This window comes from Sycon ciliatum, chromosome 7, assembly GCF_964019385.1.
Source record: "Sycon ciliatum chromosome 7, ocSycCili1.1, whole genome shotgun sequence".
Lineage (NCBI taxonomy): Eukaryota > Metazoa > Porifera > Calcarea > Leucosolenida > Sycettidae > Sycon > Sycon ciliatum.
In genome coordinates, this window is record NC_088649.1 from 3,891,600 (window position 1) to 3,903,909 (window position 12,310).

Genomic DNA, 12,310 nt, shown 5'->3' on the forward strand with positions numbered 1-12,310 from the left:
AATCTAGAGCAAAATGGCCAGGTTGTCCACAACCACAACAAATCGGTGGTTCCACCTGACCACCACGACCATACGAATGTCCACGACCACTGCTACTACTATGAGGCTGATCAAATTCGAAACTTGCTCCTGCAGGAACCTGTGTTCGTGGAGCAACAATTTCCAAACAGCTGAGTCTCTTTTCGAGGTCTGTCAACCTGCGATCAAGTTTCTCGAGCGCCTGAGCTAGTTGATCACGCACTCCGGTGTCATTAGACTGGTGCAACTCTGATGCACTGGCATGTTCAACAGACGGTATCTTGAACGGACGAGGTCGAGGGGACCTGGTCTTCTTTCTGCCTTTGGTCCTTTGGACTTGCCCACCTCGATATCTCACTATCAAAATGGCCCAAGCTACAAACGCGATACAAACATTATTAATTTTTGTTGTTCAAAAAAACTTTTGAAAAATGTTACAAAAAAATTGACCTACACAAAACATTCTGGTTACGTCACACGGACGTTCACGTGCACATGCACAGGACATGACGTCAACAGTGTACTTGCTTAGTATGCACGCACACTCACGTGCGCAAAATATTTTTGTGAAAATGTAGCCCTTGCTACACGCAAAATATTTTTGTGAAAATGTAGCCCTTTCTACACCAAACAAAACTGTTACTCATGCACAGCGAACGATCAGTCAAGAAGTAAGTAAAGAATGGAAAACGAGACGAAGGATAGAATGACCAATACTAGTAAATTAGAACTTAGTCTGTTGGCTGGTCTCCCGAGTAGCTGGAACTGGTCTCAGACTCTCTGGAACTTGTCGACTCTGCAACTTGTCTCTCCTGCGGAGGCGTCTTCCCAGCCGAGGACAAAACCGACGACTATTTTTCCGCTGCCACCATTGTAACTCGTATACTCTCAGCACTCAAAGCACATACTTGTAGCTACGTAAGTAGTTATCATTCGTTCATTGTCTCACAAGGAGAAAAAGAAGACAAGGCAGTGCGAGTATGCGCACTGCTATCCATGCATTCCTACGGTGTACTATTTATGTGTATACAAATAACGTGTCATAAAGTAGCCATGCTACAACATCATTCGCATAACCTCAAAAGCAGTTAGCCTGTGCGGTGTGCAACAACAGTCAACTTTGCGTATAACCACACTCGGCGGGGCATCAGAAAAGTGTCCTTATTTGTGAAGTGTTGTTATACCCGAAGTCTTTTGAAAATCGAGTCAGACCGACCGACTGCTGTGGTTGTGCAGTGCCGGGTCCGGCTTGAATACAATGAATGCTATAATGATTGCACATAATTAAAATACTGCAAAATGCCAGAGCAGGCGAAAAACTTGAAAAAACGGCAAAATACGAGCGCAGGAAGCAGAAGTCGAATTGCAACTTCTGAGTGAGGAAGTAGGGGGGGGGGGGGGGACACTCCAAATAAAGGAAAAATATCAAGAGTGGAACAAGGCCGGACTCCAGTTCAAGAATATTCACATTGCTTGTGGGAGACGCAGCGACACTGGCGAAGCTGTGCATGGACAGCGGTTTGATCAAAACCTGTCCTTGATATGCATGCACAGACAGTCTGTGCGTCTTGCCGGAAGTATTTGCATGTACATGTATGCATGTGTGTGTCAGCGCATGTGTGCACATCCGCGCGCGCGCGCGTGTGTGTGTGTGTGTCAACGTAACGGTATTTGTGATACATTGCTACTTCTAAAGCACTGCTAAATCTAAAGGAAAACTTGGGGAAATGATAAATCAAACAAATATGCAAAACTGGTGTGGGAAACCCACTAAAGTTGTATGAAGGAAATTAAAAGTGCTACGCTGCATAATAATTATTTGTAGTTTATGCAAAGAATTTTCAAGAGGATAATTTTTAATTTCAAAAAGCGGCGGGAGACGGTGCAAAAAAAGATGAAAAATACCTAGAAAAACGATCATTCAATTCACTTGGCATCCATTATCAACCAAATCAGAACATGCAGAACAAAGAAATGAATGACAAACCTGATGCAGGGCATGATTCCGTGTGACTATTGTCGATGTCCCAAGTGCAGCCTGCACACTACTTTGAGCAAGCACAGATAGGCATTGGCCACCACGGCCACACACGGCAAACTTTCGCGGAACATCAGGTTTTGTCGGACGCCTTGCCGGCTAGGAACGACCGGATCGTGAGCTCAACCGTCAATGAACTGTGCACGCCTAAGAGGGAGTGCAAAAACAAACATAAACAGACAGAAAAACACCCATGGTGAGCAGGTACATTAAAACCTGTCAAGGCGGCCACTCGGATAAGGCAACCACCATCCCAGAAGACCGCTGCAACCAGGATCGACCCAGGGATGCTATTTCCTGTCAAACGACCCTTGATGAGGCGACCAGCTGGCAACAGAGACCACATTTTGAAGGTCTCTTGAGCGGTCATCTTAGACCGATTTCACTGTGCTATCTCATACCGATCAAGATACCGAGCGGTGGATCCTGCCAAGTTCTGCCTTTAGCATTAGCGAACTTCCGGCAGTATCGCTGCATTCACAATCATGTTCACAAGTACATGTACACTGCTGTATGGGTATATTCATATCATGTACCTGTACAAGCACATATACACTGCTGTATGGGCATATTCATATCATGTACCTGTACAAGCACATGTACACTGCTGTATGGGCATATTCATATCATGTACCTGTACAAGCACATGTACACTGCTGTATGGGCATATTCACATGTGCTAGTAAGCATTGTACTACACAGTATTGCATGTATTGTAGCACCCTGCACTGTCTGTGTGTTTCCATATGCAGTTTGCAGTTCCCTTCGACTGTACTGTACACATTCACACTGTATGCATTCACCCCCCCCCCCCCCCCCCCCCAACACTGTTTGCAGACATCATGATTAGTGTTGTGCACGGGTAGTCGGGTACCCGTGCTACCCGTGAGGACCTCGGGTAGACGGGTACAGAATAATGCCCGAAAACCCGAAGTCGCAGATGACATGAAGTGCAGTAAAAATATATATATATCGTGTCCGTTCACGAAGGGAACTCACGACGGCCGCCAACACCCGGTAAACTCTAGTGGCAGATGCAGCTCCTTACGGTGGGGGTGAGTGGATAAGTCGCACAACAACTGGCACAAGTGCCGAGAAACCCCATTAGGCATTAATAGAGAGGTTATGGAGTACGATTTTTCGTGCCAAAATCTGTAGAGGCGCTACGGATTTTTTTACGTCGTTTTCCAGCAGTGAAATGTTCCGGAGTACGGAACTTATGTGTTTGCCGTCATTGCCTAGGTTACGGTCGCAAACACGTCACATTCCCGCGCTATGCTTTTTTTATTTTGAAAATTTGTACCGAAATCAAAACTTCCCGCGGAAAATCGATATTTTCTTGTACCAAATTTGTACGCACAAAATCTTTCTGCACCCGATGACGCAAAATCTCCATACGAAACATGGTTCGTATGAAAGCCAGTCCACACGGCCGGGTACGGATTCTCCGTGCCGAAAAATCGTATGGAGCACGTGTCTAAAAAATCCCTAGAGCCCATACGGATTTTGGATAGCTCTGATAGGCCATTCACACTACGCCCATAACGTGGCATACGTGACGTTTTCGTCCGAATAGCCATGACAACATGGAACGTGGCGGGGAAAATCCGGAAACTCGAACACCTGATACGAAAACCGTAGACGACATATCCAGACTAGGACCCCTGTACCGAGATTCGTTCTGCTGTTCCCGGCAGTTTGTATAAAAGTAAAAGCTGTATGCACAGCTGAAGGAAAAGCGTGTATGTGCCTGTGTGACTGTACATGTGATTGCATGAAAACGACGTTTGCCAGTACGTGGAATTCCAAAACGTGACACGTATTGTAATGTAGTATGAACAGCCTAAACGGGATTACCGATTGTTTCATAAAATGAAATATTTCGCTCATATTTTGCTTCTGTTTGCTTGTGGATGGGTGTGTGTGACCATGCACGTGCATGTATGTATGCGGAAATATGCTGTGCTTGTGTTCATGTGTGAGGGCCATGTCAGTCGATAACCAGTCGATAGTCAGTCGATAGGATTGAATCTAATCGATAAGTAAATTGGGTCAGTCGTTTCACCCCTAGTTTCGGTATTTTCCACCAAAGCCTTTCGGCAGGGAAAGCCATCTCCAGGACAATATTGATTTCAAGTTTCGGAAAACTGGAGCATCTGGGCACTCTCCACATGCATTGAAAAATTATTTCCAAAACGAGACTTCTCAACCCCAACCACCCACCACCGAACGAAAACTTTTCATTTTGAAAAACAAAACGGCTGGTAACCTTGGATGTCGGCCCCTGAGTTATGAGTTAGTTGTTTTTTTGCAGTGAGCCATGCATGCAAGGGGGTTTGTCAACTGATAACAGCTCTATTCAGTCGCTATTCACAATCCGCGTATTCGCTGCATTAAAAATTCTTTTATTGTGATAAAAAGGGTTTACTCCCCACACTGCAGCTCGCGTTATTCCGCCGACTTGACTTGACACTTGACTGGCTCACAACTGCCATCCACTATTGTGATGTTGAAAATCATTGACCTTTTGGGCCAGTTACCGACAGGTTCGCCAGGTCCTGACGATGGGTGACTGGCCTGAAACGTCAATAATTTTTAACATCACCATAAAAGCATTTTTAATGCAGCGCATGTGCAGACTAGCAACTGAATAGAGCAGTTGTCAGTTGACAAACCCCCAAGTTTTCTTTCATAGTGCAGTTGCGTGATCTCCACAACATTCTTAGTGATCACTGCATATAACTTATGACAGAAACACTACACTGGTACTGCACGCAGGATGATAATCAGTGTACTTGAAGCCGAAGTAGGTATAGTGCATTAGATCTAGTTTCACCACATGTGCCCTCTGGCCTTGCGCATTCACACTACGCACACCATTCACACCATCAGCCCTTTTATCAGGTACAGCACAGCTCGATCACATCCGGTCGTCGGCATGGCACTAGTATTAATTATGCACTAAATTAGTGCGTTCAGTGCTGCTCAATCAAGTTCGATTGCGGGAGTCGAGTTTACGTCCAGCACCAGTTCACATTCCAGTGTTTGCAGGCCTAGGGCTGCGCAGTGCCAGGCACATACTTGCTTCAGACGATCGGATTTCAAACAGCAGCAGTGTAGTAATGCCAGATAGAATACTAACAGTCGCAATAATACCGTGCTACAGAAAATTTCACATTTTTAGCGGACATGGTTGCCTGTGCTACCCATGCTACAGTCACCTCCAGCCGTTTATTCATATTGCTGGCTACTCTGCGGTCATTCTGCATTCAGCACCCTGCCCCCTCTCCCCATTCTAGCCGGTACTGGCTCTTCTGGGGTCATCATGCATTCAGCACCCTGTACCCCCCCCCCCCCCCCATTCCAGCCGCTATTGGCTCCTCCGTGGTATCATACATTTAGCACCCTGCCCCCCCCCCCCATTCCAGCTACCGGTACTGGCTTCACCGTGCCATCATGCATTCAGCTCCCTGCCAACCTTCCCCTCCCCCATGCCCCTCCACCCTGCCCCCTCTCCCTGCCCCTCCCACTATTCCAGCTGGTACCGGCTCCACTGTGTCATCATGCACTCAGCACCCTGCTCACTTCCCCAGGGCTCCCCTCACCTGCCCCTCCCCCTTCCCAAGCCTGCCCCCCCCTGCCCCTCCCATTCCATCTGGTGCTGCTTCCTCTGGGGTCATCATGCAGTCTGTGCCCTACCACCTACCCCCTACCCTAATCCTTCCACTGGTCAAATGCTTCGCCGGTGTCCCATGTGTCACACTCACTCAATAATCTGTGCTACTCTCGCGACGACTTCCTCCTGAGTGAACGCTGCCAAGATGCACAGAAGCTCCTTGCAGCTGATCTCCTTCTTGTGGACGATGTAGAAGAGCTGACCGGCCACATTGTCGGTATCCGCTAGGCCGTGTCGGTTCTCCTTGATGTAAGTGGTCATGATGCTCTCAAAGTTGTGGACAAACTCACCGGCTGCCATTACCAGCTGCTTGGCCAGTTTCCCTGTAATCCAGAACCAGAACAAGAAAACATTTTCTCTGTAATCCAGAACCAGAATAAGAGAATAGAGATAGGATAAAGAACATAGATCCACAGGATCAACAGGATTCCGGGTAAGACCTTCCAAAAAAGAAGACAAACTGGTGTCCTCCACCAGTCTTGTCACTCTCACCTCTCGATATATACCTGAATGTGAAAGCCTATGACAAGATGAAAACTAAACAATACAAGTGCGAACACTTACTTCGTTCCGCAACAGTCAAGTACTCCGCCATCTTGTTTCCGAGATCAGTCAAATCGGTAAGTGTCACCAGCTTATCACTGAGAAAAAACAACAATGTGAGCACATGCATGCACGCATGCATGCATACACGTACACCTCAGACTTGCCCATCGCGGACATACATACATACACACACACACACAAGCACACACACACACACACACACACACACACACACACACACACACACATACACACACACATATATACACACACTACTACTACTACTACTACTACTATGTACAGCTACCCTATCGGGCCATTCCGCTCCCAGAAGCGGGAGACAACGACAAGAAGAGAGAAGAGAAGAGAGAGAAATCGCAAAGTCAACAATATTTGGCATGGCGCTGCAAGTCCTGTTACCACACACACATATACACACACATATGCATGCATGCACACACACACATACACATGCACACAACCCCACAAACGTACACACGCACACGTACACATGCACACACACGAACACACGTACACAAGCATGCATACCCAAACACACACATACACACCCTCGAGCGGGTGAACACAGAGACATCGGAATAGTTTCCAACAGTATATTAAAGAGAGATAGATAGATAGATAGATAGAGAGAGAGAGAGAGAGAGAGAGAGAGAGAGAGAGAGAGAGAGAGAGAGAGAGAGAGAGAGAAAGAGAGAGAGAGCGAGAGCAGGGAGAGAGAGAGAGAGAGAGAGAGAGAGAGAGAGAGAGAGAGAGAGAGAGAGAGAGAGAGAGAGAAATAAAGAGTGAGAGAGAGAGAGAGAGAGAGAGGGAGGGTGGTCGACGTCCAAGAGCTCCACGATCCAACAAATACCACGACAGCATTCATTATTGTGTCACAAGTACCACGCACAATAGGTTCGATGGACTTTTTGCGTGCGTTAAATGGCAGTCGTGAGTCAGTCCCGTCAGCAAAACACTTTCAAATGCATAGAGTTAGAGGGGGGGGGGGGGGGGGGAATGTCAGCTGACATTACTTTTCTCTTTCCACTTGCTACTTCTTCGGGGATGTTCATAAAAGACGATGACACATCTGTTGTTCTCATCACCCGCTTGTATGATGTGCGGACACACGCAAAAAATACAACATCTTCCCAGTTTGAGGACACGTACAGATAATCACCGAATGTCCATAACAAGCAGGTGAACATAGCCAGGCAAAAGCAGCACTTCTTACACCAACACACTACACTATCCAGAGAGCACATAACCAGCAAGGGTGTGCAACTCCAATCTGTCGGGTCTGCGACGGCAAAACGTCACATCACGTCACAAACCCGTATACAGGAATTCAATCTGCGGACAGAACTGTTTCGTCCTTTGTGGACTCATCCGCGCAGTACATTGGAAATGAGGCCGAACCTGATAGCAATGAAAAATTAATTTTTCCAAAGCCAGATTTAAACCAGGCCCGACCATACCTGCCAGAGTGCTCAAACTGACAAGGTAGTGAACGTCATTCAATATATTTTCATGATAACTCCTAGTGGTGTGCACAGGTAGTCGGGTACCCGTGCTACCCGTGAGGACCTCGGGTAGTCGGGTACCGAATAGTACCCGAAAACCCGAGGTCGCAGATGACATCATGTACAGTGCACGTGTACAAATAAATCACGCATGTCTACCCAATGCGCAAGGGAAGGGGCCGGTGTGCATTGTTTGTCTTACCATGGAAACATTACCCGATCGGGTACCCGTGCTACCCGTGGAAAACTACCCGGACTCGATACCCGAAGAAAATGCTACCCGACTCAGCCCTAATAACTACAGCGTGGACCGTATCCCTACGTCGGGTCCAGCTTCCTGGCGATCACTTTGCACTGTTCACCAGTGTAACCTAGGTAACCATGCCACGTGATGCAAAGTTCTGCAATCCCAGCATTGGATAAAGGTTGTACGGGCATTGGCACATTCTTGATGGCTATGGGTTCTTTTAGATATTTTTTAAATACTTACGCGTTGTTCAGGTTGCAGTACTTGGCCGAGACGTATTCCTCCGGTGACATGCAAAGTAAACTGATGGCTGCACCGCCAGTGCCCACACACGCTGCACAGATACACAATGAAATCAGACAATGAAATCAGCTCAGTGACAAAAGAGAAGAGATTTATTTGCAAGCGGTTCATTGTACACGGATATACATGTATAACCGGTTCAAAACCGTTCTACCCGCGTTTAGGGAATTTCCCTTACCTGAGCCTGATGGAGTTGGTTCTCGGCGCAGGACAAGGTTTGAAGGGTCCTGTCAACAGTGGATCAGCACACAGATACGTGCAGGATAGTGAGTGGAAGTGCACACGCAACAATCCCCCTCTCATCCCCCCCCCCCCCCCCCTCCCCACACACACACACTCACACACATGCAAGCACGCGCATGCACGCAAACAAACACACATACGCACGCACACAAGCACACACACACACACACACGTACACACACTAGGGGTGAAACGAATATACCGAACATTCGAATATTCGTTCGTTAGGCCACAGCGAACGAACATTCGTAGTTCTCACGAACATTCGAACTTTGAGAATGTGCGTACAGTACGATAAACCCGTAAAAACATCGCGATCAGTCACGATCGTTTCACAAACGTACACCGCCTGCAGAATATGTGTAGCTGCGTGCTTGTGACCAGCGCTGCACCAGGTGGTACACGACCCGCGCGCGTGGTTCACGAACTGAACCGGCACTTGGCCGGAGTCGAGGCAACGACATGTAGACGAACATCGGAACAAAGCATGAGTACTCGTAGATCTACATGTACTTACATACTTTGGCTGCTCGCTCTTCCTTTGACCACTTCGTAGTTTTGTTTCGAGTTCGCACTGTTCCCATGTCAGAAACTGTTTTCGGTCGTGCTCCCCGTTCTGTTGTTTGGGATCATTTTACCAAATCCGAGGATGAGAAGTCAGCTACCTGCAGGATTTCCCCGTAGCGCAAAACGGCGAGCAACCTCTATGCGCACCTGAAAACACAACTACGATAACTTTCAGCATTCTTCTGTCGTCTCTGGGAGTGCAGTTATTTCTGCGGCATCAACACTGAACAGGAAGCAAGTTGATGACAAACGTTGCTGTGACGCAACGTTCTGGTCCTCAGCAGTAGCAGTATGGCGTTGCTCAGTTGGAGGCCATTGTGCCTCAACTTTTGAAAGCATCATAAAAGTCGTACTGTAAAGTTGGAAACTTTCGCAAGTGATTAAATTTCGCTACTTTCGCGGCCATTGCGCATTCTGGAGAAGAAAAATCGCCACAAACTGCTCAGTACGTGCATTGCAGACAGCACAACTACAAGATTCAAAAAGAGGTAAAAATCGAGAAAAAAATTCTCATCACAAACCAGCCGCATTCATGAAAACGCAAAATTCGTGCGCCACAGAGGTTTATTGCTACACTGTATTCAAAAATTCCACTATTTTCTTGCCTATGCCGGTTCGTGCGCGAGCACGCGCGTGCGACGAGAACGTTAGAGAATGCTCGTTCGTTCGTTCGTTAACATCAAGAACGTTTGAATACTCAAATGTTATGTTCGTTTCAGCCCTAACACACACATACACCCACCACACACACACACACATGCACATACACACACACATACACACACACACACACACACACACACATACACACACACGTACACACACACACGCGCACACACACGCACACACGTACACATACACACACACACACACACACACACACACACACACACACACACGACGGAGGCAAAGAGCTGTGTAGCTGTAACTTCAAGTTTCATGCAATTCAGTGATCATCAGACAGCGGCATTCACAGAGGATCGCTGAACTGCTGGGTGTGTTTGTGTATGTATGTGTGTGTGTGTGTATGTGTGTGTGTGTGTATGTGTGTGTGTATGTGTGTGTGTATGTGTGTGTGTGTGTGTGTGTGTGTGTGTGTGTGTGTGTGTGTGTGTGTGTGTGTGTGTGTGTGTGTGTGTGTGTGTGTGTGTGTATGTGTATGTGTGTGTGTGTATGGTGGCGGGGGGGGGGGGGGGGGGGGTGGCACTAACATGACTATACTCTATACTTGGGAGTATAATTGGCAGTATACACGTACAGTCTTGGGGGAGGGGGGGGGGGGGTGATAATGGTCTTGGAAGGGGTATAGACGCTTGGAGGAGGGGGGGGGGGGGGGATATACTCATGGGGGGGGGGGGGGGTATAATATGCTCGTATAGGGGTGGGGTTGTATAGATACTGTTGGTACATTTCCATGCACTCTCACCTGAGTCCATCTCTTCCAGAAGGACAGTCCTCCATTGGGGATCCTCGCCTCCTTGTTCAAGACGGGACACATCGGAGTCGTTCCAGGCTCAAACACGTCGACTGCGTGAAAGCAGGTAGCGTGGTCGATGCACTTCCCTCTCCCGTGCGTAATGCACAGCACACTATCGCTCATCTTGCCACAACCGCATGCCACAGTCTCCTTCACAGCACAACAACCACAACAACAGACATGGATCATAAACACAACAACAGACATGGATCATTAACACAACAACAGACAAGTATCATAAACACAACAACAGACAAGGATCATAAACACAACACGTGTGATGATGGGGAATGTCGGTGGCTACCATGACAACAGGTGGACAACAACTGTACATGTATGGCGGGACAAGAAATGATCATCGAATGAAATTGTTCAATACTAGAAATTGTTCAATACTTTTTCGGTACTGAAGTACCGTAAAAGTCCGTAAATAAGTACGTATTTACTTTCGAATTTAGTGACCACACCCGTACTAACTTTCGGGCGGGTACTGACTTTCGGGCATGAACTAACTTTCGGACCTGACTTGTGTGTAGTGGAGAAGTCATTTTCATGTCGATGTACATGCTACGTGCTGCATGTGCGCATCGTACCGGTACTTATGTCGGGCAGTATGTTTATCAGGCTTGACTTGACTTCAACAGACAGAGCCAAAAGAATAAAAGGGTGTATTTCTTTCGGGCAGGTACATATTTACGGACTTTTACGGTAACGTCTTTTGCATAGCTACGGGAGTAATGTGCAGTCATATACATGAAAGGACCAACATAAGTGCATGTACTTTCGTGTGCGGAAAGTCGTGGCACCCCCCTTGATCACTATCCTGCTTACGCCCCTGAAGTGTGAAATCTTACCCGAAGTAGTAGCCTCTTGTCCACCATCACGGATACCCACGTCTGGACTATGCCAGTGCCGGTGGAAGCCCTGCTTCATCTCTCACTGCGAGTCCTACAATGTTTTCGTCAAGCACAATAGTCTTGAAATTGGGCTGCGTGGGCAGACCCAGAACTCTGGTAGGGAAACATGTCTACGTAGCGGAGGTTTCTGCGCACGAAGAAACACACAGTTCGCTAAACGGCTGGAGATAAGTGGCACTTCTTCGCCGGCCCAGTTCCGAGGTCAGAACCGTTGATTACTCGTTGAAGAACATTCATGAAGTGGGGCAGTTCGCCGCTGCTCGACACGCTGAGTGGATCTACTATGGGCCATGGGAGTAAGCAACACAATACTATTTTGACAGTACAATTACCATGATTACTTCAGTAGCTAAACTCATCTTCTTCTTTTGCGATCAGTGTACAGAACTGTCTTTTTCGTCTTTTCTCATTATTTTATTGTTTTAGTACGGAGGATTAGCAAGACGAAATTCGCGTTTGCGTTCGCTCCCCAAGGAAAGTCGAACTCACTATTGACGGAATTCGCGTTATGAGAAGGATTAGCAAACAGAATTCGCACATGCATGACGTTGACACGACGTTCATTGTGTACCATGGTGTACAGACAGTACAGCGTGGTAAATTTATGACTGCCCTGACACAAAATCCGCGATTCGTGTTCCAACTACTTTTGAACGAAAATGCGAAAGTTCGCAATCCAGTTCGCGAACTGAAAAAGTTTGCGAACGCGAACGCGAATTTCGTCTTGCTAATCCTCCGGCCATGGCATCATGGTA

General features: G+C 47.3%; 1 protein-coding gene across 1 annotated transcript; it reads right to left on the reverse strand.

The window, feature by feature from the left end:
- Nucleotides 1–944: 944 nt before the first annotated feature.
- On the reverse strand, nt 945–11,878 carry LOC135820769 (uncharacterized). The gene is made up of 7 exons (XM_065333802.1): nt 11,493–11,878; nt 10,588–10,788; nt 8,530–8,578; nt 8,292–8,382; nt 6,297–6,373; nt 5,824–6,055; nt 945–2,203 (listed from the first exon to the last, which is right to left on the reverse strand). Exons 1-7 carry the CDS (start codon nt 11,517–11,519, stop codon nt 2,179–2,181), a joined length of 702 nt encoding a protein of 233 aa, XP_065189874.1. The 5' UTR covers nt 11,520–11,878; the 3' UTR covers nt 945–2,178.
- Between the last annotated feature and the right edge of the window lie 432 nt (nt 11,879–12,310).

Coding starts and splice junctions, on each gene's coding strand:
- LOC135820769 (XM_065333802.1), bottom strand. CDS start 11,519: ATGGTGGACAAGAGGCTACTACTTCGG. Junction 10,789..11,492: donor ACAAGAGGCTACTACTTCGG/GTAAGATTTCAC, acceptor TGTGCTGTGAAG/GAGACTGTGGCATGCGGTTG. Junction 8,579..10,587: donor TCTGGAAGAGATGGACTCAG/GTGAGAGTGCAT, acceptor CACTGTTGACAG/GACCCTTCAAACCTTGTCCT.